The following is a 26,709-nucleotide window of genomic DNA, read 5'->3' on the forward strand; positions in this document are numbered from 1 at the left end:
AATATGAAATATGCCCCTAGAAAGAGCATACCTCCACTGGAAACCGATGATGACACATTATTATCTGAAGATGTTTTAACCTCCGATTAGATGCGTCAATATGATTTCAATCGTGCTACAACGACTGGGTTTTATATAACACGCAAAATGTCAATTCTTCGCTTAACACGATGACAACTACAACGCAAATTTTTTTTAAATGACAGCTGATAAGCTGCAGTGATGTGTGGAGTCATTTTTGTATTGGTATTGAAACTAGGAGGTCTAATGTGTTGTATTTATAAACTGCGGCATATTACTTATTGAGCTACGTTCACCCACTTTACCTTATACACATAAATGTACTTATATTTGATCCAAATGGAATCTTAAATCGTGTATACCTTCGCCGCTCAAAGTAATTCCGCCCCATCAATTTGTTTCTTAAAATAACTCATCTCGAGCCCCGGTTGTTAAATAAAAACTCAAATACCTTTCATTTTTAAAGGCGTATCTCATTTAAAATTTCGAAGGTAGGTACTTCAATTAAACCTTTTTATTCACAAGATTTAAGATTAAACATTTGATATGGTCTAAGTTGCCAGTAATCAATTAATCTTCCGCAAACTTGTTGCCCAACTTGGACGAAATCAAATTCAATTAACGTTGGAATTTCAGGCTTAATGTAAAATAATCATGACCAACTTTTGATAGAATACTTCATAAATCATTCATTTAGTCGAAATATTAAAACGCGCTGGTCGTCAGTTATATTCGATATTTACATTTATATAACTTTATAGGTGACTTTTTTAACCCGCGTACTGTATGCGTATTTGAACATGAGTAGATTTCCGAATTGTTTCATCCCTATCAGAGAGAATACAATATAGCGATTGTTGTTTTCCAATTTATTGCCGGCATTACTGGCTTTGCGCAGTATTTCTACATCTATTCGGATTTTCTCATCCGACGATACATATTTTTTTTTATATTTTGAATGTGAATGTTCAATGTATGTTTTATTGTTTTTTAAATGTGTAATGTTGTATTTTTACAAGGTGTATTATTTATCATTTTAAGAGAAATGCGCCCTTGGAGACCCAATATTCTTTTGAATAAAATAACACTTTTTTCCTCGAAATTCTTAAAAAAAAATTATCAATCATCTAAAATATTTTCTAGGTAAAAGTTTGAATTCATTTCAGAAAGGTTAAAAGAAACACTATTGTTTGAGGATACAACAAAAACCAATAGTTAATTAGGTTATGTTAAGTCTTCCTCAATTCTAGTTATGTCTCAGAAACGTTCCACAAGGCACATAAGGAAATTTCAATGAAAATTGTTGTCAACGAAGTTAGTGAAGATTTTCGATTCTGAAAAATAATAATATCATTATTTAATAAATCTGCAACTATTAACTTGTAAATATGTAGAATACATAACAATTAGATAAAGTAGAGGATACTCATAGCCTGACTCACTAGGCTAGCGGCTGGCCTGTATTGAGGCAGTCATTTTAATAGATAATTTAAATACTTGTAAGTATACGTAAACTTATATATATACAGTAATATCTTGTTATAATATAAAACTCAATTTTTTATTATATTAAAATGCAAATAACTTTGTTTACATCACTTTAATAAATATAACTTCTACATGTTTCATCAACAATGTTCACCTCATCCGGTACATACTTGCTCCTGATGAGGTGAACATTGTTCATGAAACATGTAGAGGTTATATACCTATATTAAAATGATCTAAACAAAGTTATTTGTGTTTTAACATAATAAATAATGACATTACAAAGTGATTTTTTTCAGAAGAAATTTTCTTCGAAAAATCATGTTTTTTGTTGCATCAATAGTTTCGAATTTGAGTGAGGGCACTGGTAAATTACTTTTTGTCCAAATTATAATGTCCTTTTTGAAATTTGTTTGGATATCACATTGTTTTATGTTCTCTGGAGTATTCTCTGAGAATTATACAATCTTGTTGTAATTTACCTAAAATTTATTTATTCGAAAGTAGAATGCATTACAGGAATTTGGAGTAAATCTTTGTTATTGTTTCGAGCACAGCGAGTATATAAACTTTTTGTTTAGTATTTATGTATGTTTGTAGAAAGGTGCGTGAGGATTGTTTTTGCGTATATCTGCCGAATGTTAAACACTTTCCTAATATTAAAGATTAAGTTCGATTCTGTAATAGAGGTAGCCAATGAAATATTTTAATTGTGGTTTTCTGGGCTTTTATGATTGGGTATAGTCAAGATGAAGTGCCACCTCCCCATTCTATGATCCCATACCCAATGATAGATTGACAGATAGCAAGAGCAAAACGTGTTGTAAGTCGAGAAAGTTTCGTATTGTTCGGAAATAATGCATTGATTTTCCAATTTTGTTTGCAATTAATTGAGTGTGGAGATTTCATTTTTGGTTAATATTCTATTTGAGTAGTGAGCTAAATGTCGGGGCACTGACAGCATGGACATTATTGAACGGAAAACAAACGAATTCATTTCAATCGACAGACATTTTTACACATAATAAATTGTATGACTGAAATGCTGCTTTGTGTGGGGGACTTTGCGTTCATTTTTGATAAATTGACGTACAGTACAATAATATCAAAAAATTAAAAAAAATGTTGAATTGTTTCAGTTAGTTCATAATATTATAACATAATTGAATTTATTTTGAGAAAATGTTTACACCAGATAATTTAAGCGAATTCGTTGAATAATTCTCGAGTTGAACAATCTGATATTTTTTATTATTTTAAAGAGTCTTCTTTAGACAATTTACAGTGGAAATTAGTTAGTTTTATATGATCTTCCCCAGTCTATTACTCCACGTAGCATTGATTGGACTAAAGCCTAGTAAACCTTCTGTAGTATAGGTTTCTGAGGAATATTTCTAAGTTTATGGAACATTTTATAGAATTTACATGTTCTTTTAATATTTATTGCAATATATATTCCGTCCATTTCATTTATTGTCATGTATATATTTTTTATCATGCCTGCACATTAACATAATCCTTTTTGGTCAGTATTGAGTTAAGTTTACAAGAGTTATAATTAATAATTTTGAATTTATTTTCCAAAAGTTCTTGCCTTATATCTTATCTTAGGTCTTAGTTTAAATGTCATGAAGTAAGTTTTGTCTATATTATTACCTTTTTTATTTTCTTTGGGTTACCTTATTTCGGTAACCAAAATCATCACAATGATAATTCATCAAATCTTTAAAAAGTTATATAAAGTCATGGTAAGTTATGAAACAATAACTTTATTAATTGGGTTATGTAGGTTAGGTTAGATTTGATTAAAAAAAAATCATCGTTTCTAACGACTTTATATCACTTTTTAAAAGTGTCTTAAATTGTCACTGTGTTGAGTTATCATGGAACCCTTATTTCATATTTCATTGGAAATTATTGATAATATCTTTTTCAATGATTAAATATTATCATAAACAATATCAGTAATTTAAAATGTGTTTGCTCTTGAACCAGATAGAAAATTAATAAATGGAATTAAATCCTAATCATGCAACCTAATTTGGAAAGCTATTGGCTTACGACAAAATGTATTCGTAAAACGCAATCCAATGCAATTGGGTTATAAAGCGTAAAAATAGGGAAAACACATCGTAAAACATTTCCTACATATCAAAATTGCCTTGGTTACAAATACCTTGTTTATGAGGGTAAAAAAATAGTACGAGTAGAGGAAATTAGGGTATTTTGCGTTCCTTGTACCAGTATTTGTTGGTTTTTCAGCGAACACTGAAAAAATTAGGCCGCATTATTGTAAAGCGATTTTATTACCTAAAATCCAGTGAACATCGCGATACTAAGATTCAAAATTGCATTGCGTGCTTAGTGTGCATGACGGTATGAAAAGCGCACGTTACGTACGTGGGTCGAGTGTGTTCTTACCTTTAGTATTTTATATATTCTAAGCATATGTATCGTATTGTAGAAATTTTTGTATGTATACGCATAGGTACCATTTATACCCACTCGTTATCGAAAAACCAGATGAAATACTGCGTTAAGTATAAGTGAGAAACAGATAAAGTATAATTTGAATGTATTCTATGATGGAACTGTATTCTATGACGGAACTATACAGTGTGTAAATTATAAATAAGTATATTATAATTAATTGTGTGCGTAGTTGGATGATCAGGTGCACCTGATTTTGCCACGCATCCCCAGCGGGCTGCAGGAGGGCGTCGCGCGGCTCATGTCCCGTGACTTCAACCCCCGCCCCACCGCGCAGTTGCTGGCCATGATCAAGTACTTTGGGTAAAAAAACTAACTCTATTCTTTTTTTGTACTTTTCGATACATGTGTCGTATTAATAGATCTACATTTTTACAAATATTCTATTATTTATTTGTTTCTTCTTTTCGTATATCTTTATAGGTCAATATAACGTGTTTTTCTTATTTATTTTGTATCTCCCTATTTTCAAAGGCGTATTTTATTTGTAAACTGTACATTTAATAACTTAAATAAATCACCTTGTATGCACAACTATTTAATCAAATTAATCGACATATTTTGAAACCAACGGTGTTTTCATCAGGATTACTATCCGATTATTTTGATTGAATGGTGGTGTGTGGAAAGTGAATTATTTACATTAAATTAAAATGACGCCACAAATTGATTTGCAATTGTTGCAGAAATGTACATTTTGGTTTGGTTTTAATTCTTTATCGTAGGCGTAGACCTGACTTTTACTAGCAATGAATTTAAAAAAATTCTATTATTAATATTTCGTCACGATTCAGTTTTTTTTCTTTTTACTTTTTCTACTTCGTATTTGTAAATTAATTGTTTTATCAAATTTCATTATGATACACGGATAGAAATGAGTTTTGCTAATTTATTGAGAATCTCTCTTAAAGCGGGATTGTAGGCCCTTGAATTGATAGGTTTCCTGATAGACTTAGTAAAATACGAATTTATTGCCACGATATCGGAACACGTGTTTATAAAAATCCTAATATTTTCTCATTTTGTCATTATAGGCATCAAGGCAAATGCAGGAGTATGAATACGTAATTTTTTTTATTTATATTATTTACAGAGTAAAATAATGTATGTTAATTAAGATAATCCATAAAACTAGTTTTCACTGCTTTGTTTATTTTTAATGTTTCTCTTCTATAGAATCTGACGATTGTGTTTAAAAAGGTGTTGAGCATCAGTATTAAGAAAGTATTTTAATGTTTATAATTATGATTCAAGGAAATTTGAATATTAAATAATATAAAGAATGAACAAAAAATTAAATGAATTAATTAGTATTAATTATTTATATATTACGAACGTACTAAAAGTTTATCAGGAATAGTTTTTAACCGGATTACCGATGATTTTCGCATTAGCAATTCTCATTTTTCTCCGTGTATTTAAGAATTTTTCTTACAAAAATATGTCATATAATATTGGCAACCCAACTTTTCCAAATATTTCGAGGTCGTAATAATTAACTTTATTTCTCCAATTATTTTGTTTTTCCTTCATACATATTATATAATTTATACAATAAACCCATATTTTATCAATGTTTTCTATTTATTTTGTTTCATTTCTTAATGTACGTTTACCGCATTCATTTAACTTTTCACTTATCTTTGTCAATAAAGCATTCCACTACGAATTGCCAATATCAAAATAGAAATAGTTTTATGTGTATCTCAAACTTATATTTAATATTTGTATTCCTACTTCTCTAAATAATAGAAATAGTATTTTATTCCGAGTAGTAGGTATAAATATTATATTTATATTACATTTGGTATTTGCAAAAACCGAAATAATATTTCGGGGCGGAGAGGAATGAAGTAAGTTGGAACGGGGAACACGCGGCGACATGCGGGTCAACTCAGTGCGAAGTCAGAGCAGCGATGAAATCCACTAGATGGTACCCATGAATAAGGTTTGAACATGAAACGCTTAGTAATGAGTGTCTTTCAAATAAAGTTTATGAAGTTGAGTATGCATTTTTTAGGTAAATTTCTATAGAAGAATTGCAGAAGGAGCTCATGATTTTATGAGATTTAGATGAGATTATCAGATTTCTATCAAACTTGTTTGATAAATTATCGATACTATCAACTACATTGCTAGACGGTAAGCAGTACCTTATGACTCGTAACCGACGTGTTCTTCATTGACAGATGTCAAAACAATAAGGTATTTATTTTCATAATATCTGATCATAATTATATCTGAATATATTGGCAAGATAAATAAAATATCGGTTATTTTCAATATTTATTATTATTTTTTGCAAAAAAGTTACATAAAACAAATAATTATGTAATGTAAAAAGCATAAGATTCAATTTTTTATATAAAGGCCATCATTTATTATTTCATCAGTTAGGAATAGTAAAAATAATTTACATAATAATTTACTAGATGTCATGTCAAAAACCGGAGGTCAAATACTTAGGACACATCGTAACAGCGGAGCTCAATGATGATATGGATATTGAGCGACAGAGAAGATCACTGTGCATCAGAGCAAATATGATTTCTCGATGATTTAACAAGTGTGGCCCGAAAGCAAAAAGGCAACTTTTTAACACATACTGCACGAGCCTATATACCTCGGAGCTGTGGACCAACTTCAACAAAGCATCTCTAAAAAGAATGGAAGTACAGTACAACAATTCGAACAAAACAACAATTAGTAACCTCTGGAAAAAAGATTTAAGGATTATATTCTAGGATTATAGTCCTCCATCACAACACAAGCAACATTTTCGGCTTTCTGTGGTGGTAGTAGGAGATTTTCAAACATTGTTGGGTTATTCGTAACCTGGGAATGTTTGTCTTTCTTTAAAAAAAAAAAAAAAAAAAAATATAGGTTGGTTTTTGTATTTATTTGTAGATGATGAACTTACCTACATGTTAGAAGTAACGACGCGCTCTGTCAAACTAATCATTTGATACGTTTAAAAAAAATCCGTGATGTCGAAACATATCAAAAAAGTTGAACTATCGTGTTAATCAAAAGCGATTTTATTAGTGACAGTGTTATCCACTAACTCCATTTTGATCTTGCCTAGTTAATCCAAAAGAGTTTATAGCCTGTGTTTTTTTTTCAAACTAACTACCACACCTATAAATCGACGGCATAATCTGGGTTATAAATTTGAGAATGTTGTCTATTTATTTGGGGATTCCGTATCAGTAATGAAAGACTTGAATTATTGAAATATACGAGAATACCACTCCTTAATAAAAAACTCATTTTATTTTACCATAATTTATTAAATAAATTATTCTTACAACTAATATAACTGTATAATTAGAAATTTATGTAAAAGCACAGTAAGGCGTGAATAAATAAAACTAGGAATACGATTCTAGTGAAGGGGCACTCTCTAATATTCTGTGCAGCTGGTAGTCAGCCAGCTGGCGAAGTGTTGCATAAAACGAGATTTATAGTAAAAAAGTCAACTTGGGCTAGAAATGATACATAATAACATAACGACTAGCCTTTAGTGTGATCTCTTTTCTCATGTGCCTACACATTTACGTATTTATTTTTTGTAAAATGAAACGTGCTCTCACGTCGAACTCACCTCGGTTACTGAAGATTAATAACTTGCGTTGTGATTTATATAATGCGGTGATACAAGGAACAATATCTTAGTATGAAAAAAACTGTTTTTATTTATTTAAGCATTGTTTTAATGCTTTTCAAAATAATTTTATTTTCTCATCGTTTAGACGACATTGACGTGGTGATAATGTATTTATTTAAAATTCTTCTGCATTTAGAATTAAAGGATATAATCGAACTTAAAGCTATTTTTAGAGGTTCTGTAAATATTTTTTTACGCAAGTGTTTTAAACATTTTAAAGCGTTTTGTTTTCTCATTGTTTAGAAGAATAAATTATCTGTTCAAAACATAATATTATTTTCTTATAAACAATATGGAAATTTATAAAAAACTGCGTCAAAAACCGCAATTATGCTGCGCTTGCGGTAACATCCCCTTAAATATTATGTGTATCGCAAACTTACTTACAAACTTACTAACTTCCAATGGTAAGGTATGTTCTTCTTTGTTCTATTATTCCATATCTTAGTAATATCATATCTAAATCGGTAATGTGTATTTCGTAATGACATTAAACAATTCAACAATTTTTTTAAACTATTTTTCTTTGGTATGACCGTACATAGTAAAGCTAGTATTTAGTAATGAAACATAACGTTTTATTTTACCTACTTTGATATGATATTATTTTGCTATGCCCATTGACATAGAGCTTTTGGGTATAATTTAAATTAACAATCCTGGGTCATGTTTGCAGAACACATGGAGAAAAATGACTATTCCTAATTTATTACGAATTTCTTAAAATTATTGTTGATTCTGGTTTTAAACGGGATGCAGGCCTTAGGAATGAATTGACATGATTCTTAATAAACTTTTTGTAGATATATTATTATGATGTCGGGACAAGTGTTCATGAAAATCCGAATATATTTGGATTACAATGAAAATTATTTGTATTGTCAGGAGGGCAAAACGATAAAACCTTAACAATAAGACCAAGCTTAATGCTAAATCACTATTTTGATTAATCTTTATAACAAATTGGTGTAGATTATGAACACCAAAAAATATGCTTAAGACAAATAGAAGGTTTTACTATAGCTTCACTTGAGTAGAATAAAAATATAAAAATAAATTACTCAATAAAAAATATAAATGTAAACTACTAGCAAAAACATTTTTTCAATAGAAATGTATAAACGCGTAAAGGAAACAACTTGTAAAAAATACAGTATTATAGCTAAGATTATCAGTGACAGTTTCACTTTATTAACTTTTTTTTTCTAATAAAATTATTTACAAAATAAATAAAAACCAGTTTTGTGCTTGAAATCGAACGTTTCTAGACTCCATTTGTCAAGCGATTTTAATGCATATTACCTACAATATAAGGTATACCTAGAATATACACATTTTGGCTTGTAGCTTCCTCTTAAATTCATGTTTTATTAATAAGGCCTGTAATTTATTATGAAGGCAATAATTGATTTCTCTCCGTGCATGTATTAATTTTGTATTTTGAATATTCATTATTGTCTTCCCAGTGGGGTGCTGTAACATTTTCCATTTTTTGCCAATGATACCTGCATTATATGTTGTTTTCTAATATCACTGAAAAAATATTTTTAGAAATTTAGAAAGTCATTTTTCTGGAATACAAAGAAAATGGAAAAAGTCGTTGCACCTAACTAATTTAATCCCACAAATAAATAATACCTTTAACTTTGAAGGTTTTTCGATTATGATTGTTTGTATTCCTTGTAAGATAACTCCCGGTTTTATCGAATACTATTTTTCCTTGATAACCACTAATCTTCCTTAGTTTCGTAGAAATAAAAGATGCCGGTAAGTATTATAATTTACACTAAAGTTGGTAAGCCAGTACCTTGTTATTTGTGAGTCGTGTAATTTTATTCGTATTTATTTTATTTTGACATGAATTAAATATTTTGTATTCAATAATTTTATCTTTGTTGTTTTATAAAATAAGTTAGTTCTAATTCGTATGAATGATGCCTACCCCAATTAGGTATGAGATGTTTGTATTTAATTTCCGATTATTTGATGTTGTGAACCAAATCCAAATTTTATTATTTTATTTTTTGTTGTGTTATTTTTTTTACGTAATTTTTTCTTAAATGCCCATCCAAGAATAAATATAGAATACCAAAAAAATACTGTGTTCACGTAAATTCATTTTCTGCTTTGTTTTTCGGGCAGCTCTTAGTGTTTTGGCCTAAATTTTTGCAACTACGTACATAAAATAGGTATAATCTCAACATACACAAAAATAAGCAGGCAATTCCCACAAAAAAAAACTAACATTTCTTTAAAAACATAGCGATTCTGATTCAATACAAAAACATAGAAAAACAATCAAATATTAAGGTGCTCAAAAACTAGCAAGTTTTTACGGCAATATATTGCCGTCAAGATTTCCATTTTGTTGGACACAATTGCCTAACATTGTCACGTATTTTATTCTTGTCGAGTTTTCGCCCTGTCTTGCCGGTGAGTTCGCTCGGCTATTTGACGTCTATATTGCCGGTCAAAGCTATTCCCTTCTCGCTCTGTTACATTATGAATGTGCCTTTATTCGTCAGTTACCAACTACTGATCTCTGTTGTGAATATTGTTGGCAGATATGGCAAGACATTTTTTCTTCCTCGTTTACGGACACCTTAAAGCCTTGTTGACAAATGATTTCTAAGCAGATTCCGTCATCAATATCACAATATTTACTGATATTTAATGGAATGAATACGATATTCATAGAACTATGTTCATTATTTTTGTCCAAATACATATTGATTATGAGTATTTATTGATATTTTAGCAATTTGTCGCGACATACTTCTCAGTGAAAATTTCACATGATAAAACTTGACATAAAATTGCATCTAATATGTGTTAAAATATTTTTACTGTCCAGTTCTCTAGAACAATCGCATAAAAAATCGTACAACAACTTAGCAGACAGAGACATTTCATTTACAAATATAAACAGCGGATTATGTTTTTCTGCGAGACTTGCCTACAGTTGGCTTTTCCCTAAGGCTTGCCTACAGAAGCATGGTATTTTGGCGTAGTAGTGATATTATTAGAGACTATTTTATAAAATTGTTACAACATATAAAATATTTTTTATGGAGTAAACTCAATCAGTTCTATACGGGCTGTTGATGGACGTACTTGACTAAAAAAAGCATATAAAATGTAACTGGACAGTAAGTTTCCTAACACTCTGTGTATACTATTTGATAACTATTTTACCCTTTCTAAAACTTTTTTTATTTTATAATATAATATTTTTATGAGTCTAAATCTGAAAGTCACACAAAGATCACATACCAAATTCAAACACAATTCCATTTCGTTTCACATGACGTGGTTTTAACACATTATCTTTCTTTGATTTAAATCATGTCTTACGTCTTAAAGAGTGCTAAAGCAGTTTAATCAGAATTTTGAAGAGAACTTCACATATAATTTAAAATAAGTTTATTGATTAAGGCGATGCCATACGTCATGTAATATTTTGAATCGAGCCGCCATCAACAACACTCCTTACGTAGATGGCGATAAGGCTTAAATTCCCGCTTAACACCATCCAGCTGTTTTGATTTATGCAAGAAAAAAACATGGCCAAAAAGTGCCTTTTATTTTATTTTGTGGATGTTCAGGCATAAATATTTAAATGTTTTCCGATCATTTTATAAATAACTTAATTTGCCACATTATACAATAAAACCATAACCGAAAATGGGGTCGTCAGTAGGAAATTTAAACTTTAAAGCAGTTTTCATAGGCCTTATAAATTATTTTTTCTGAGCTTATAAAAAGACTTATGTAAAATCCAGGAAAAATTTAAAGGCCAGGATGTATTCTACTCGCAGAATTTAATTAAAGCATCTGAAACATTTCTAGGCGACCAAATTTTCAAACCAAAAATACATGATTTTCCATTACTACGTATGGCATCGCCTTAATTAAGTAACGCAAGTAAACACAAACACAAACCACAAGCAACAGTTTTTGAAAGCTATGGCTTTTAGTCAACACTTAAACATGTATCTACGAAATAATACAACACCAAGACTTGGTGTTAGTTGCATTGCATTTATAAAATTATTTTTAATAACGAAACTTTTACAGAACATTATCAATTTATTCAGCATTCTAAATACATTTTGACTTCATTTGATAATATTTTAAAAAGTTGAACTGACTGTTATTATAAAACTTATTTGAAAAATTCTCAACTTTTAACTTGTGTTGGTAATGCATTCACATAGCGAAATATTTACCTTTTAACAAAACATTTTCAACACCCTTAATGTCTTAAACTTTCCAATATGGTTTCCGTTATGTAAAAGCATTATCTATCTTAATTTACAACAAATACCCCAGTTGTATCATAAATAAAACTGTTGTTTTATTATAGGGACTCCGTTATCCCCGTTCTGCAAGGTCTCGACACCCTTCTAATGAAGGAGCCTAACCACAAAGCCAACTTCTACCGCACTACCATGATGGACATAATGCCGTACATACCACGTGTGAGTATTTTGTTATTTTTATTTTATTGTGAATTGCTATTCTATGTCAAACTTGCTATGGGAATATTAATGAAAATGCAATAAACCCTACCAAAACCATACATCCTTAAACTGTGTTACTTTGAATTCACGTAACAGCATCTGATAAGCGTATTGAATCGAACGAGAATAAATTAAAATAATCCTTTTTTTATTATTGCTGAAACTATTTCTGATTTTCAATATTATGAAAACAGAAAAGATTTGAGTGCGACCGAAAAATGTGTCACCATTTTGATGGCATAGTAATTTTTAATTATTTTCTGTGTGTGTGTGTGTGTTTTTTTTTAAATTAATTATCATCATATATTATCTGTACTCCGAAGTTCATATTCTCTTGAGATTTGAGTTTAAAAAGTAACAGCATGATAAGTTCCTGATAAAATATTAGTCATTCAGAATATATCTATAACACGTGTTCTTTTCCGAACCGATATCATGACGGTACGCTGCGATATAAATATGTCAATACCACTATTTGTATGAACACGCGTTCATACAAATACTGATATTGCTAAAACGTTTGCTTTTGACTGATACTTTTTTACGAACTAATTCAATTCATGTTTTATAGGCCCGCAGTCTTATTTTAACAGGAAAACGAATAATTTAAACCGATTTTTAATAAATTAACAGTATTTCATAGCAGTAAGTTTTCTCCGCGTATCAGAAGGGACACGATAGGGTCCCCTAGGTCGCAACATTGTAAAAACGTATTATTAAAACATTTCCGTTTTAAAATTATAAAACTGGTAAAATAAATTGGTTTTGAAACTTGTCGAACCTCTTAGATTAAATAGTAAGAAGTACAAATTTATTTATTTATTTAAAAGGTAAAATCGTTTACTTTTGTGTAAAAATAATTACTATTTCAGATATGTGACATTGTGTATACATAGGGCTGTATAATACTATTATTATATAATGCTGGATAATTATTATACAATCTGATGACGATTGTAGCGAAACCAGGTCGGCATTAAGTATAAAAAATATGAACGGTGTTTACAAAGGTATGGTTTTATTTTAAAATATAAATATGTATAAAGTTTGTATTCCTGCTAAACTAGTCGATAGTTGAATAAAAGAGCATTGGAGGCACAAAGTAGGTGTGGAAGAGAGCTCAGCCTAACTATAGTTTGTTTGTTTATAATGGGCGCCAACCTGCTTCCTGGAGAAGACACCGGTCCCATTTATCAAACGCGGTAAAAAGGCCTATTAACCTTGATCGAATTTCCGCTCCGTGCCCCGAGACAGCCTAGCACTGAGGGATGCAGCTTCTCCATTTACTGTCTCCCCAGCTTCAGTCCATTTACATACTTATTTTTCTTTTGTAAATTTAGGAGACGCAGTGCCGGCCGAACATATACATCATCATCATTTTTCAGTAACCTTTTCCACCAGCTCATCATTATATATTTAAAAAAATTATGTCATATAACAACTATTATTCCCATCTTGTATTATGTTTGGCGCTTGCATACCGCCACCTAACCAGGTATACGGGGACATTGGAGGTCTAGAGTCCTTTTTAATGAAATTGTAGTCATTTATACCAAAAAAATTAGCTTCCTTGAGAGAGCCCCGAAGAGGTGACAATAAGTCACCTATACCGGGACGGGACGAGTCCCTCCAAAGCAGTGGCGGCCGGTGGTCAAAATATGTGGGGGTTCACCGGATTACAACATTAAGTCAGAAAATAAATTAAATAAAAGTACATACGTATTAATAAAGAAGTTCTTTTCTCCGCTCATTTTGTTTAGCGAAGACCTCTATGATTCTCGTGTTGAAATCAGGCATAGACTGAATAAACCTTTTTTCAATGCTTAACACTGATATTACGTTCAGTCTGTCCGGGCTCAACGTGTTTAAATGATTTTATTCTTTTTAACGTTGAGAAACATCTTTAGCTTTCAACTGAGGTCATTCCAAAGGTCATGAATGGTGAACACACGTTTTAGTAATTTCACAGTCTCGGAAAAGTCTTCTAATAAACAAGTACTATAAAAAAGTTGTAAAATTGATAAAGCGCCGTTAGCTTTTGAAAAATCGTCGCGGGCGTAAATTGCACAGAGTTCACCTTTTAACTGAACTTTATTTAGGAAGTCATATGTTTTAAGCTTCACATTGTAATCATGTTGTGGGAAATTTGACCTGTATCGATTTTTATTAACTAGCTCATTATGGTGTTTAACTTAGGCACGGTAGACTGAATCCAATTGCATTCTTATGTCAACTTTTCCTAAAACCTTTAAGCCCAAAATTTTTTGTAAATGTAAATGACAAGAATTATGTTTTTTGATTTTATCAGAAAGGTGAGTTACATCAGAAACACCGCTGATTGTCCAAACTGAATCAACATCGTAAATTAAATACGGAAAACAAAATAAACTATTCAATTGATCACATCCACAGAGCCACGAAGCTTTGTTATACATTGTTTTGTTAAATGATCGAGTAAACTTCTTCGATCCAGATTTGCACTCTTGTTTTATTATCAGTTCAGGTTTAGGTGAACCGGCATTTTTTATTATCACTTTTTTTTCAAATCTCGACCTATTGTTCTTAATGTATTCCACATTCAAACTCATTCCTAATTTATACGTTGAACAAACACAAAGTAATCATAAATTAGTATAACCTGCAATTGATATGCCTTATTAATAATTGATATACAAGATCGATATAACCTGCAAATTAAACTTCAAAACTTTCGCAGAGTAAGAAAAGTTTCAATTGCAACAGACAATGCCCGGCAACGGCGAGTACTGACTGAACTGATAATAAGTAATCTGACTATCACTCATCTCTTAATGACAAGTTTTATCCTGTATGCTTGTATCGAAGAAGCGGAACATTCGCTGAAAAATAGCAGATGGTAAATTGAAACCACGATTTCGACAATAATATCAAACATACGCGTTTTAATTTAATTTTCTTCTGAATAAACCGTTCCTTCTGATGTGGTGGTAAAACCCCGAACGCCGTCCTTTATATGGTATTATTTGCAAAGAATAGTATGCATTGGTATGTACCCACGCTTTCGACTGTTCAACAGAATATGCGACAAAGCAGTTAAATTTTGGATCGCAATCGAAAACGAACTGCTACGAACATAGGCACAAGTCGGTCTGCAAGTTAAGCGCGCTTAATAAGTAGGTACCTTTTGAATGAGATACTATAACCGAACAGAGTTTCGTATTGTGATTAGCCATGTCGGAAATCTCGTTGGTTGTTCGGCGCTCGGGAGCACATATTAGCTGGCCGCCACTGCTCCAAAGGTCCCATTTATCAACCGGGTGAGGCTCTGTATCCACCTATATGGGGACTGTTTTACGTGATGGTTTCCGAGTTATGATTTTAAAAGTATTTAATTGGAGTCCTAGCTCCCAGACAGGTTAATAACGCACTGTTTACTGCTAGGTGTGGAAGAGATCTCAGCCTAACAATAGTTTGTTTGTTTATAATGGGCGCCAACCTGCTTCCTGGAGAAGACACCGGTTCCATTTATCAGCATGGTAGGGCTCTGTATCTACCTGTATCAATGATCATGGGGACTGTTTTACGTGATGGTTTCAGATTTATGATTTTAAAAGCATTGTTAGTTTAATTGGAGTCCTAGCTCCCATACAGGTTAATAACGTACTGTTTATTGCTACTGTTTGCAGCCGGGTAGGGCTCTGTATCTACCTACGTATATCAATGGTCTTGGGGACTGTTTTACGTGATGGTTTCCGAGTTATGATTTTGAAAGAGTTGTTTTCAACATTGGTTCAGTCCGGGTAAATCTGGTTTCCAAGAAACTGGGCGTTTTGTATAGAGGACAAGCAAATTTAAATAAAAATGTAAAAATTATGTTAGATGTGTTAATTAAAATATAAAAAATGTTCCCATGTTTATATAAAACCACATGAAGTGTATCTATTATTTAAATTGTAATAAATAAAATAAATAGTGACCAGTTAATAACCCTATACAAATCCCAATTATGTTTAACAATTGAATTTGGGAGCCACCTCTAGGCTTGCGTCCCAAAAGTATTGATAAACCTACTTGATTCTATGCAAAGGAGGGCGCGGGCGGTCCGTCTGATTGACAATCTGTTGTTAACAGACCGATTGCTGTTGTCGCAGACAGAATGCAGGCATTCTAATCTTAGTATATTTCAATGGAACCTGCTTCCCTGTTCACCGGTGCACATAAGCGAAATTCTACGGATACGAACGTAATACCCGTTCACTCGTTTTGTATAAGTCGTCTCGTATGTGGAACAAGCTACCGGCATCTGTTTTTCCTCCTCCGGACCTCTTTAAGAACCGCATTAATAAATTATTTCTGACTGCCTTAACCCGCCTCATAAAGCTTCCTAAACGAATGGCTATATTGTCCCTTTTCTTTAAAATATTTACATAAATGTACAGTCAGGGGCGCTTTTGTGAGTGTCACAAAAAATAAAATAAGTAACCATAAAAAATTGGTTTAAATTTATGTCATAAAATGTAATGACTAGCTCATGGAAATAGGCTACCCTATTTTTAACTAGTATCACTACGGTAACGCCGATAAGGAGGTATTCCAATGCCAGCCAGGTACTTCCACAGCCGGTGAAACTCCTCTTCGAGAAACTCCTGCGGTTGGGTGTGAATGGATGAAGCCTCTCCAAAGCGGTCCCCATCGAGGTAGTTGACGAAGATTGCGGAAAGTACGGATTACTAACGATCTTAAGGAAGTGAGCCGGCGCGGCGCGTTGGTATACTGGGCAAATACGCTGCCATTGACACTGAGATTAAACTTTTATATCACTGAGGTAAACATAAGAAGGAACCTTTCACGATTGGGGAAAGTATCACACTTTGACACTACATCTATTTTCACTGCTGGCTCTGATAAAGTCAGATTACTTCTCCGATTCGTTCGATTAGTCGAATTAGCCGCATCGCGTTTCGATACATGTTCACTCCATGAATCGTTTAAATAAATCCACCAGACTTCTAGCGTTATATCGTTATGTTGAAATGAAAAGTAGTGACTTGTCGGATTTAGATCGAATGTCCTCTCTGCCGAATTCAATAGTGAGGAGGCAATGAAGATCGCCGTCCGTGTTGCCAACTTGCAGAATCAACAACGGGCACAAATCGAAATGGTGGAATAGACAAACTGGAGCTAGATGTTAAATAATTAAGAGTACATGAATTCAGTTCGGAATATATTATGTCGTTGTTAAAAACATTATTTTAATAGAAATTATCAAAAAATAACGTACTTTGTATTCTGATGAAAGAAAAAGAAACCTTTGGCTCTTAAACATGCGTATTTTTTTTTAATTAATATCGCGGTTTAAAATGAATTATTGTCATTTAAATAAAATTTAACCACAATATTATTTTACAATAATTATAGAAGAAATATTGCTGAAAAAATATGGTTCTATAAAAGTATAATCGTACTTATTTAAAAAAAAACATTGTTTCTAAATATGATAAGTGTGCAAAGAAATTGATTTTGGGTGGTGGTTGCTTACGTTTTTCGAGGATGAACTTTAGTTTAAAACATTAATTTAAAAACATGATTGGTTATCTTCTTTTTTAACAAAAGTGTAAGAAATAAATTAAAGCTAATAAATTTTTTTTATGATTCGCGATTGATGCCTCGATGCCGTGGAAATATATATTTTTTAAATTAGTAAAACAACTAAATTAGTAAAAAAAATGAAAAGTAAATATTCTACTTAAGAAGCAATTTCTTCTCCAAATATAGTATACATATTAATAAAAAAAATAATAATAATTGTCTTTATCCCAGAAACTAATTACATCATATTTTTATTTAAATATTATAGCTACTAATAGTACATTTTACTTACAATATTTTTTTCCTACTTCTCTGGATTCTATACGTATATCTACAATAACATAATGTACACTCCTCTTCCAACCACCAGCGAATGCTTCTCTGGAAGAGTAGTATTAAAGATTGTCATTTTAAATTGTAAACCTTATTACTTACATGTACTTTTTCCTTTAATAAAAAAAACTTAAATATTCAGAATCACTAAATACTTACCTGAGTACTACTAAAGCGGTCCTACTTTTCTTCCTACGACAAATTTGAATACTTATAATATAGTTAGTACTTCTCAAGTAAATTTTATTATTCCTAACTTTGCAGTAATCAACTTAATTTGTTAAAATACTATACTATAATTAAAATTCAAAAAAATCCGGACGCGCCGAGGTTCTGCGAGTAGATGCGCGCCATTTTGAAAACACATAATATTATGAAAAAAATCGCAAAGCAGTAAACTTATTGGTAAGTAGATATAAGTACTGTTTGTCGAAATTTAATAAAAGAAGCGTAAAAAATAATATTAAAGTCGGGAATAATATAATGGGCAAAATAGTGTCAGCAGGGTCTCAAGAGGATAATGGAGCATTTCGTTCATAAATTTTGCTTCACACAATCTAAATACCTTAAAATGTTATGTGAATGTATTTCATCAACAAACTTCATTACTTACAATATATTTTTAAATATTTATTTAATAAAGCGCACCTTCTTCGCCTAAACCTTCGATACTGTATTTATTGATGTACTGACCGTACTTGTAATAAAATAATGTCCTTTATAATTTGATTAAAAGTTACTACCGTTTCATGAATTCTTTTTTCCCCGTGCCTACTCCTACACAATATGTTTCCACTCAACCTCCCTGTACTGGACATCTACGCCAGTGACATCGACTGTAAATGCCGGTTTCCTCTCGGGGGTACCTTAGGTAAGGATTTTCAAAGAAACACAACTTGCGAATGTCGTCGGACAACTGACTGATTGTGGCAGTTGTTTGCATATTTATTGAGTTCGAATTGAACACGTTTTAATGTACATCAAATATTCTTATCTCTAAACAGGATGCATGAGAGCATTAAGGAACCAAGAAAAATAACCAAATTTTAATTACTACGGTTAAATCCCATTTGACACATGATACGTGTCCGGTGATAAGCTTCAAAAAGGGATTCGGCGTCGTTAGATGCGTGATAACAGTAAATATTCATTTCCTTAATTATTTTAATGATTATGTCCATCCGCCTGCTGTCCGGTACACCCCCAACGTGAAAAAGTATTTTTCACCAAATAGTCTTCTCGGACAGCAAGGTATCTTCTTAAGGGGTTGAAGAACTAAGGTTTTCACAGAAGGTGTGTTGGTATCTTCCAAGTGTAGATATTCGTTGAAGTTTCTGTCGTTGAGAGATACTGCTATGTTGTCTTCAATTTCAATTAAAAATCCGTATCTTTTGATGGCATGAAGTGATCGTTAAAGAAATCAGCTTTCATATTTCAGCAGAATGAATGAACGAATCGCCTGTTAAGTAAATGGCGGCCTTCGGTTATGTGACCCACATGTCAAGTGTTTACATTTGAGGTATTTGTTTATAATAAACAAATCTTTCGTTTGTAGTTCAAGTTCGTGAATCAGTGTTATTGTTATTACTGTCTCTCATGTGACTCTTCTTTAATTGAGTTTATCTGAACCTTATCTGTTTCCTTATAATTTATTCTAATCTTTATTTCAATCTTTATTTCAATTACGCCTTGTATAGTTTTTATTCATCGGCTTAGAGGATGAAGCTAGCAGCTTGTACAGCAATAACCTTTTTCTTGAATGATTTCCACTCTCGTGCCATTTGGATAACTTCAGCGGTAGATTTGGAGGGGAAGTACAGGAAAACATAAGGACTATAAGTATTTGCAGTAGCGTCGGAAAATTCACCTTTTCCATCTGGCGTGCCAATGAACTTCGATTTCGTCATATTATATGTGCACGGTTCTTCCGGGTGATTCTCCCCCGGCAGAAATAACCTTTTCTGGTATTCTGTTTTCATTTCCACCTGGAGAAATATTTCTTTCATGTTTGCAGCAACGGAAATTCTTTGTCCCGTATCTAGGAACCGAGTTGATTCTCTCCATTGGAGCGCCGTGATGGGAACAACATAAACATTATCTTCATTGTTTTCTCGTGTAACAAAGCTGTCACCATTATCTCGTTCGATTAATATTTTTAGTGGATACACTTCTTGTGCCGCTAGTGTTCCGTTTTCACATGGATTAATTTGCTGATAAGTATCACTCGGCAGATTTATAAATTTCACAATTTTCAAAGATGTCACAATTTTCACAGATTTCACTATTTTTACAAATTTTGAATCGTCCTCGTGAATGGTGTTTCCAGGGCTCCATACGCCTCCGGATGATAATGCGGCATCATTAATTTCACTTTCCATCAGCGCCATATTATGTGCCTGGTTGTCGACCCCTTTCCTTGCGAGTCGTTTCTTTTCGCTTACATTACTTAGCGACAATGTTTTTTCAATATATTCTTCATTTTTATGAAGCTGCCGCACAAAGGTTGTCTCCGGTATGTCCTCAGGCAGTAGTGCGAGGGTGGACTTCCAGCCACCCTGACGAGTTGCACCGTGTGCATTTTCATTTTCTTCATTTTTATGAAGCAGCCGCACAGGGGTTAACGGTAGCTGTGGCTTTTCTATCACAGCCCTGGAATCCTCTGGCGGATCCTGAGGCGAGAACAATGTCTCCGGTATCTCCTCAGACAGTAGTGTGAGGGTGGACTTCCAGCCACCCTGACGAGTTGCACCGTGTGCATTTTCATTTTCTTCATTTTTATGAAGCATTTGCTCAGAAGTCGACGGTAACTGTGGAATGTCCATCACAGCCGTGGATCCATCTGGCGTAATCTGCTGAGATGAGAACGAAGTCTGCAGGTTATCCTCAGCCAATATTGTGAGGATGGACTTCCAGCCACCCTGGAAATCTGCAAACAGTGCATCCAAATACCGTGCAGTCTCCTCTTCTTGTAGACGCTGTGGGCGCCCATCTTCTTCTAGTTGATGTTGTAGTTATGAGGTTGAAGGAAGTGGATATGGGAAGGATATGGGGAAGAAGAAGGAGGGCTAGTACCGGGCTATTCAAATCTGGTCTCCAAACACGGCCAAAGCCATTTCAAGCAATTTTCAATTATGTATGGTGGTCTTACCCAAGGCGATACTGAGAGTATCTTTCACTCTGGAACACGCCGAAAATATACTTTATTTGAGTAAATGGTGGAGAAACACAAATTAATCAAATAAAATTGACTATCGCACGCCGGAATTTCAACCCGTTACCTCTTGCTTGCCGTTCGGTAGACTTACTCCTCGACCACCCTTGCCAAATTATAAACCACAACCGAATATTAAATGAATTGAAAAAAAAATACACTCGTCACAATACATTTTAACGAGAATTATCTGTGTTATGCGGTTTAAAAAATGCTGTTAATTTTAGGATTATTTCTGTTATACAACAGCGTAAATACCCAGCAATCCAATCCATAAATGAATATCACTATTGCACAATTAAGCATGTTTTGTGGTCTTGTTAGCATTGACGCAAAAATATAATTTTATAAAAAAACGTTAAAGGTTATACGAGCTTCAATCTCTGAGCCGATTACCTTGCCAAATGACACAATTTATTTTATTTATCGACATTTGATTATGTTGCGTATTGCATCAGTATATTTTTTGGCGAAATGTTTCTGTTTACTTCCTAAATTTTGTATGAATTTTTGCTGGGTGGCTTATTTCAAAACAAAGACCGCAATAAGTAGTATGTTAATATTTGCGAATGTATAATTGCTTTGCGATCGTTGGTGTTTTCCGTGAGGGTTGTGGAGAGACACGAGTTGAATGAGTTGAATGATTGCAGAAACTGTGGTGGCAGCACGTGTGGCCCAACCTGCAGATGGAGATCAACATGGGCGAGGTTCTGGCCGCAGTGCTGATGCCCGTTATGTACATGGTAAAGGAAGCTTCCATGGAGGAGTACGAGATCCACATGGTGCCGACACTTAAGTAAATATCCATGCATTCTATTGAACCAAACGATTTATAATACGTTGTTGTTCCTAGTTCCGAGTGCAAACTTTTCTAAAAGGGAAGTTGCTCGAGCTCGAATGACAAACGTGAGTTCAAACTTTCGTTCAAATTAACATTTTTTTTACCTACATTTTTACTATGAATTATTATTCGCTTCCGGCTTAAAATTATCAATAAAATTATAAATTCTGATTTCTTAGAGTTTCATTTAAGAAAATAAAAACTTAAGTAAATGCTTTTCCGTCGTATAAAATGGACAATTTATTATGATTCAAATTCAAGAACTCATGTTTGCCCCAAAATAATATGAAAAGTTTGTTACTATAGTCGTATTCGCGATAAGTATCTTTGACTATGTATTAATTAATGAACAATCCGAACTGCTTCATTTTGGGGTTGGAGTACTTTGGATTGTCCAAATAACGGGCACCTATCGAAAATACGGCTCCCTAGGAACAAAACCAAACTATCACTAAAGGCTTGATAGAAAAAAGTACCATTCACTAAGTTACCACCAGAACTCTGTTTGCATCCACCAGGACCATATTTTCATCGCCGAAGTCTATTCAGGCTTCGGTGACCATTCTGGAGAACCTTCAGTATGTTCTGGAGAAGACTCCGCGGGAGGAGATTCGTTCCGAGGTCTTGCCTCTGCTCTACAACGCGTTTGACAGCTCTACCATTCAAATTCAGGTAAAATTCGAATCTCTCTTTTAACCAGATATTGAATAATGAATTCCTTTGCATGTGTAATTCATTATCTCATCTTAAGTGAAGAACTTTCATCTGGAGAGACTAATTCAAATTTCATAACAGGTCAAGCTTCTTCTAAGATTCAGAAAAAACATGGGAACATAGGTATCTGTGATACTTATTTGGCAGTGCATCCAATATTAGCATTGTTGGAACAACTTCGATTTTCATTTTTATGTGTCATTTGAAAGAATTTACTAAAAGTTTATTCAAAATAATGTTTCGGAAAGGTTTATTGTTTCTACAATTGCAACGTTTCACTGGTGAGTAGGTACATGAAAACGTTTTTAAGTTAATCATGCTGTGTTTTAATGAATCCAGAGCGCTGCTCTTAACGCCGTCAACGACGTGTCCGACTACCTGGATGAATACGCAGTCAGGAGGATGGTTATTCCCAAGACCAGGATCCTGTTCGAGAAGAACCAGGGAGACCTGCGCATCATCGCCAGCGTGCTGCGTTGCATCGAGCGGACCATCGACCGCCTGGACAAGGGACAGATCATGGACGAGGTGCTTCCTATGCTGTGGGAAGTGCGCATCAACGACCCGACCATCGCTGTCCGTGTTGTCAGTAAGTATTCATAACGAATATTTCTCTTTTATATCATTATAGAGTGTCGTTCTTTGTTATGCATTAGTGGTGTGGTGTAAAAGCGGCGTAAGAAATAAAAACCTACATTTCATCTGATCGCGAATTTTTGCGATTAAAATGCTAACTTTAAATATAAAATTTCCAGTTTATGTTTTCAGGTATGTGCTTGCGAACGTAATTTCTTTAGCGTTTTCTTATGCGATTGTATATAACTACTTATATTTTATCTTGTTTTGGGATGTTGATAAATATTTTAAACATGTAATTGTCACTCACTCAGCGTATTAATTTCCAGGCATATATCGACTCATGATGAGTGATAAGAAGTACGGTTTGACCGTCAGCCTGATGGCCACTCGGGTTATCCCGATTCTCATGCCGCAGACGGTCAACCCGCAACTCAATTTGGAACAGTTCGGAATCCTTATCGAGGTAAATGAAGATGATGATGATGATGATGATGATGATGATGATGATGATGATGATGATGATGATGATGATGATGATGATGATGATGACGGACGATAACGATGACGATGACGATGACGATGACGATGACGATGACGATGACGATGACGATGACGATGACTATGACGATGACGATGACGATGACGATGACGATGACGATGACGATGACGATGACGATGACGATGACGATGACGATGACGATGACGATGACGATGACGATGACGATGACGATGACGATGACGATGACGATGACGATGACGGTGACGATGACGATGGCGATGGCGATGACGATGACGATGACGGTGACGATGACGATGGCGATGACGATGACGATGACGATGACGATGACGATGACGATGACGATGACGATGACGATGACGATGACGATGACGATGACGATGACGATGACGATGACGATGACGATGACGATGACGATGACGATGACGATGACGATGACGATGACGATGACGATGACGATGACGATGACGATGACGATGACGATGACGATGACGATGACGATGACGATGACGATGACGATGACGATGACGATGACGATGACGATGACGATGACGATGACGATGACGATGACGATGACGATGACGATGACGATGACGATGACGATGGCGATGGCGATGGCGATGACGATGACGATGACGATGACGATGACGATGACGATGACGATGACGATGACGATGACGATGACGGTGACGGTGACGATGACGATGACGATGACGATGACGATGACGATGACGGTGACGATGACGATGACGATGACGATGACGATGACGATGAAGATGACGATGACGATGACGATGACGATGACGATGACGATGACGATGACGATGACGATGACGATGACGATGACGATGACGATGACGATGACGATGACGATGACGATGACGATGACGATGATGATGATGATGACGATGATGATGACGATGATGATGATGATGATGATGATGATGATGATGATGATGATGATGATGATGATGATGATGATGATGATGATGATGATGATGATGATGATGATGATGATGATGATGATGATGATGATGACGATGATGATGATGATCATGGGAATGTGTGGCGAGCGATATGGTGAATAATAAATTACCTTAGTCCAAAAATGGTGAAAAGAATTTTTTTTCTGTCAACAACGTAATAAAGTTGTAAAATAACTCCTAAGAATCAACCACTCAAAATAAAACTTTATTCATAAAATAACCAAGAATTCCCAAAACACACTTTACTAAAATTTTATTCGTTAGGCTGAATACACTAGTAGGTTCAGCAATCATTCCCAACAATGGCCTAGGAATCATACCATAAAAGTTTTCCATTAGGTACCAAAACTTTTTCAGCTTCATAAATCCGGAAACTTGCGACATCTACCGGAAATTATGGCAAAAATCTTGGTAGCGACGCCTCCTGTCGGAAAATAAATATATTACATTTATTGCGCATCCAACAACTGTTTGGTTTGCTTCCCGGCTAAATAAACTTTTCAACACCTAAATCAGTAAAATATTGGCAGTATTATTTACTTATATTGACTGGCATCTATGACCGCCAGAGGCGCTAGTGTAGCATATTGCATTACTTCCTGACTATTATAATTAGCGGCAAATAATAATTGAAATTGTATAAAACTTGGTTGCGTTGTATGAGCAAAAAAGTAGTTAGGTCTTTGTAGGTTATTTAATATTTATTGTTCAATTTTCGTTTCCTATAATTTATAAATAAAAAGTAAAATATTTCACAAATAAAATTATTCAAATGTATGAAAGAAAACCAATCCGCAATTTTTTTGGTGTCTGGCCGGGATTACTCCGGGGCCCAAAATTCGTAGATGAAATAGAAATAAATTTAGTTGTCTGCTGGTCTTTAAAAATGTTCTCATGCGCGCAGATACTTCGCGAGATGTTTACGCTGGTGGAGAAGAATCAGGTGACCAAATTGCGCGTGGACATGGCCAACGCACACGCGCAGCAGCTGGACAAACGCCCTCTGCGCCACCAGATGAGCACGGACAACATGAACGCGCCGCCCTTCAACATCCCCAACCTGCGCGTGGAGCAGCGCAAGACTTCTAGCGCCGAGGACATGGCCAGGAAGAACTCCACAGGTTATTTGCTTATTAAACTAACTAAATGTCCTTCTCTCAACCTATAAAATGAAAGATAATACCTGATATATATATAATGAAATGTTCGTGTATAAAGTGTACCGGGGCGCAGGTGGTGCCGGTGCAGTTGCTCCCACGCCCCAGCCCGGCACCAGCGGCGGGTCGGGCCTGCTCGGCTCATGGTGGTTCGGCGCCAGCTCCTCGTCACAGGACGGCAACAACTTCCTGCGCGTGGCCAGCGCCTTCCCCAACCGCCGCCTGTCCGACAACACGCTGATGACGCCCAAAATCCGCATCGCACCCTCGTGCGCTTCCTCGCCGGGGGGCTCCCCGGGCTCCACCGCCGGCCTACCCGTGCGCCGCCACTCCAGCATCGGCCCCCAGGAGCGCCGCGGCTCCCATGTCAACCTCTCTCCACCGACTGTTAGTTGCACACTTTATTTACAGTATTTAATATTTCCAATAGTTAGCTTCCTCTTAGTTGCACTCCGGCATTGCGGAGTGGCATTTTAACCCTTGGACTCAACCTTAGGGGCACGATTTTATTGTCCGCGGTTGGGAGTAGCCTATTTAACTGCCTTACGAAGATACTAACTTACTGTAGAACATTAGATGATATTGTATTGTATTGCGGCGGTATCGAGGAATTG

The 26,709-nt window shown here is 34.4% G+C and overlaps 1 protein-coding gene across 1 annotated transcript in view; it reads left to right on the plus strand.

Moving 5' to 3' along the window:
* bma (SCY1-like protein bma) overlaps window positions 1-26,709 on the plus strand; it is a 414,814-nt gene that overhangs the window by 385,541 nt on the left and 2,564 nt on the right. Inside the window, exons 9-16 of the mRNA XM_089649833.1 lie at window positions 4,172-4,302; window positions 12,033-12,147; window positions 21,952-22,097; window positions 22,661-22,814; window positions 23,196-23,445; window positions 23,762-23,898; window positions 25,843-26,059; window positions 26,172-26,482. Of these exons, the coding sequence (XP_089505959.1) occupies window positions 4,172-4,302; window positions 12,033-12,147; window positions 21,952-22,097; window positions 22,661-22,814; window positions 23,196-23,445; window positions 23,762-23,898; window positions 25,843-26,059; window positions 26,172-26,482 (1,461 nt within the window). The remainder of the gene's footprint in view (window positions 1-4,171; window positions 4,303-12,032; window positions 12,148-21,951; window positions 22,098-22,660; window positions 22,815-23,195; window positions 23,446-23,761; window positions 23,899-25,842; window positions 26,060-26,171; window positions 26,483-26,709) is intronic.

The sequence above is a fragment of the Hesperophylax consimilis genome, chromosome 31 (assembly GCF_061612785.1).
Source record: "Hesperophylax consimilis isolate HC1 chromosome 31, BYU_Hcon_1.0, whole genome shotgun sequence".
NCBI lineage: Eukaryota > Metazoa > Arthropoda > Insecta > Trichoptera > Limnephilidae > Hesperophylax > Hesperophylax consimilis.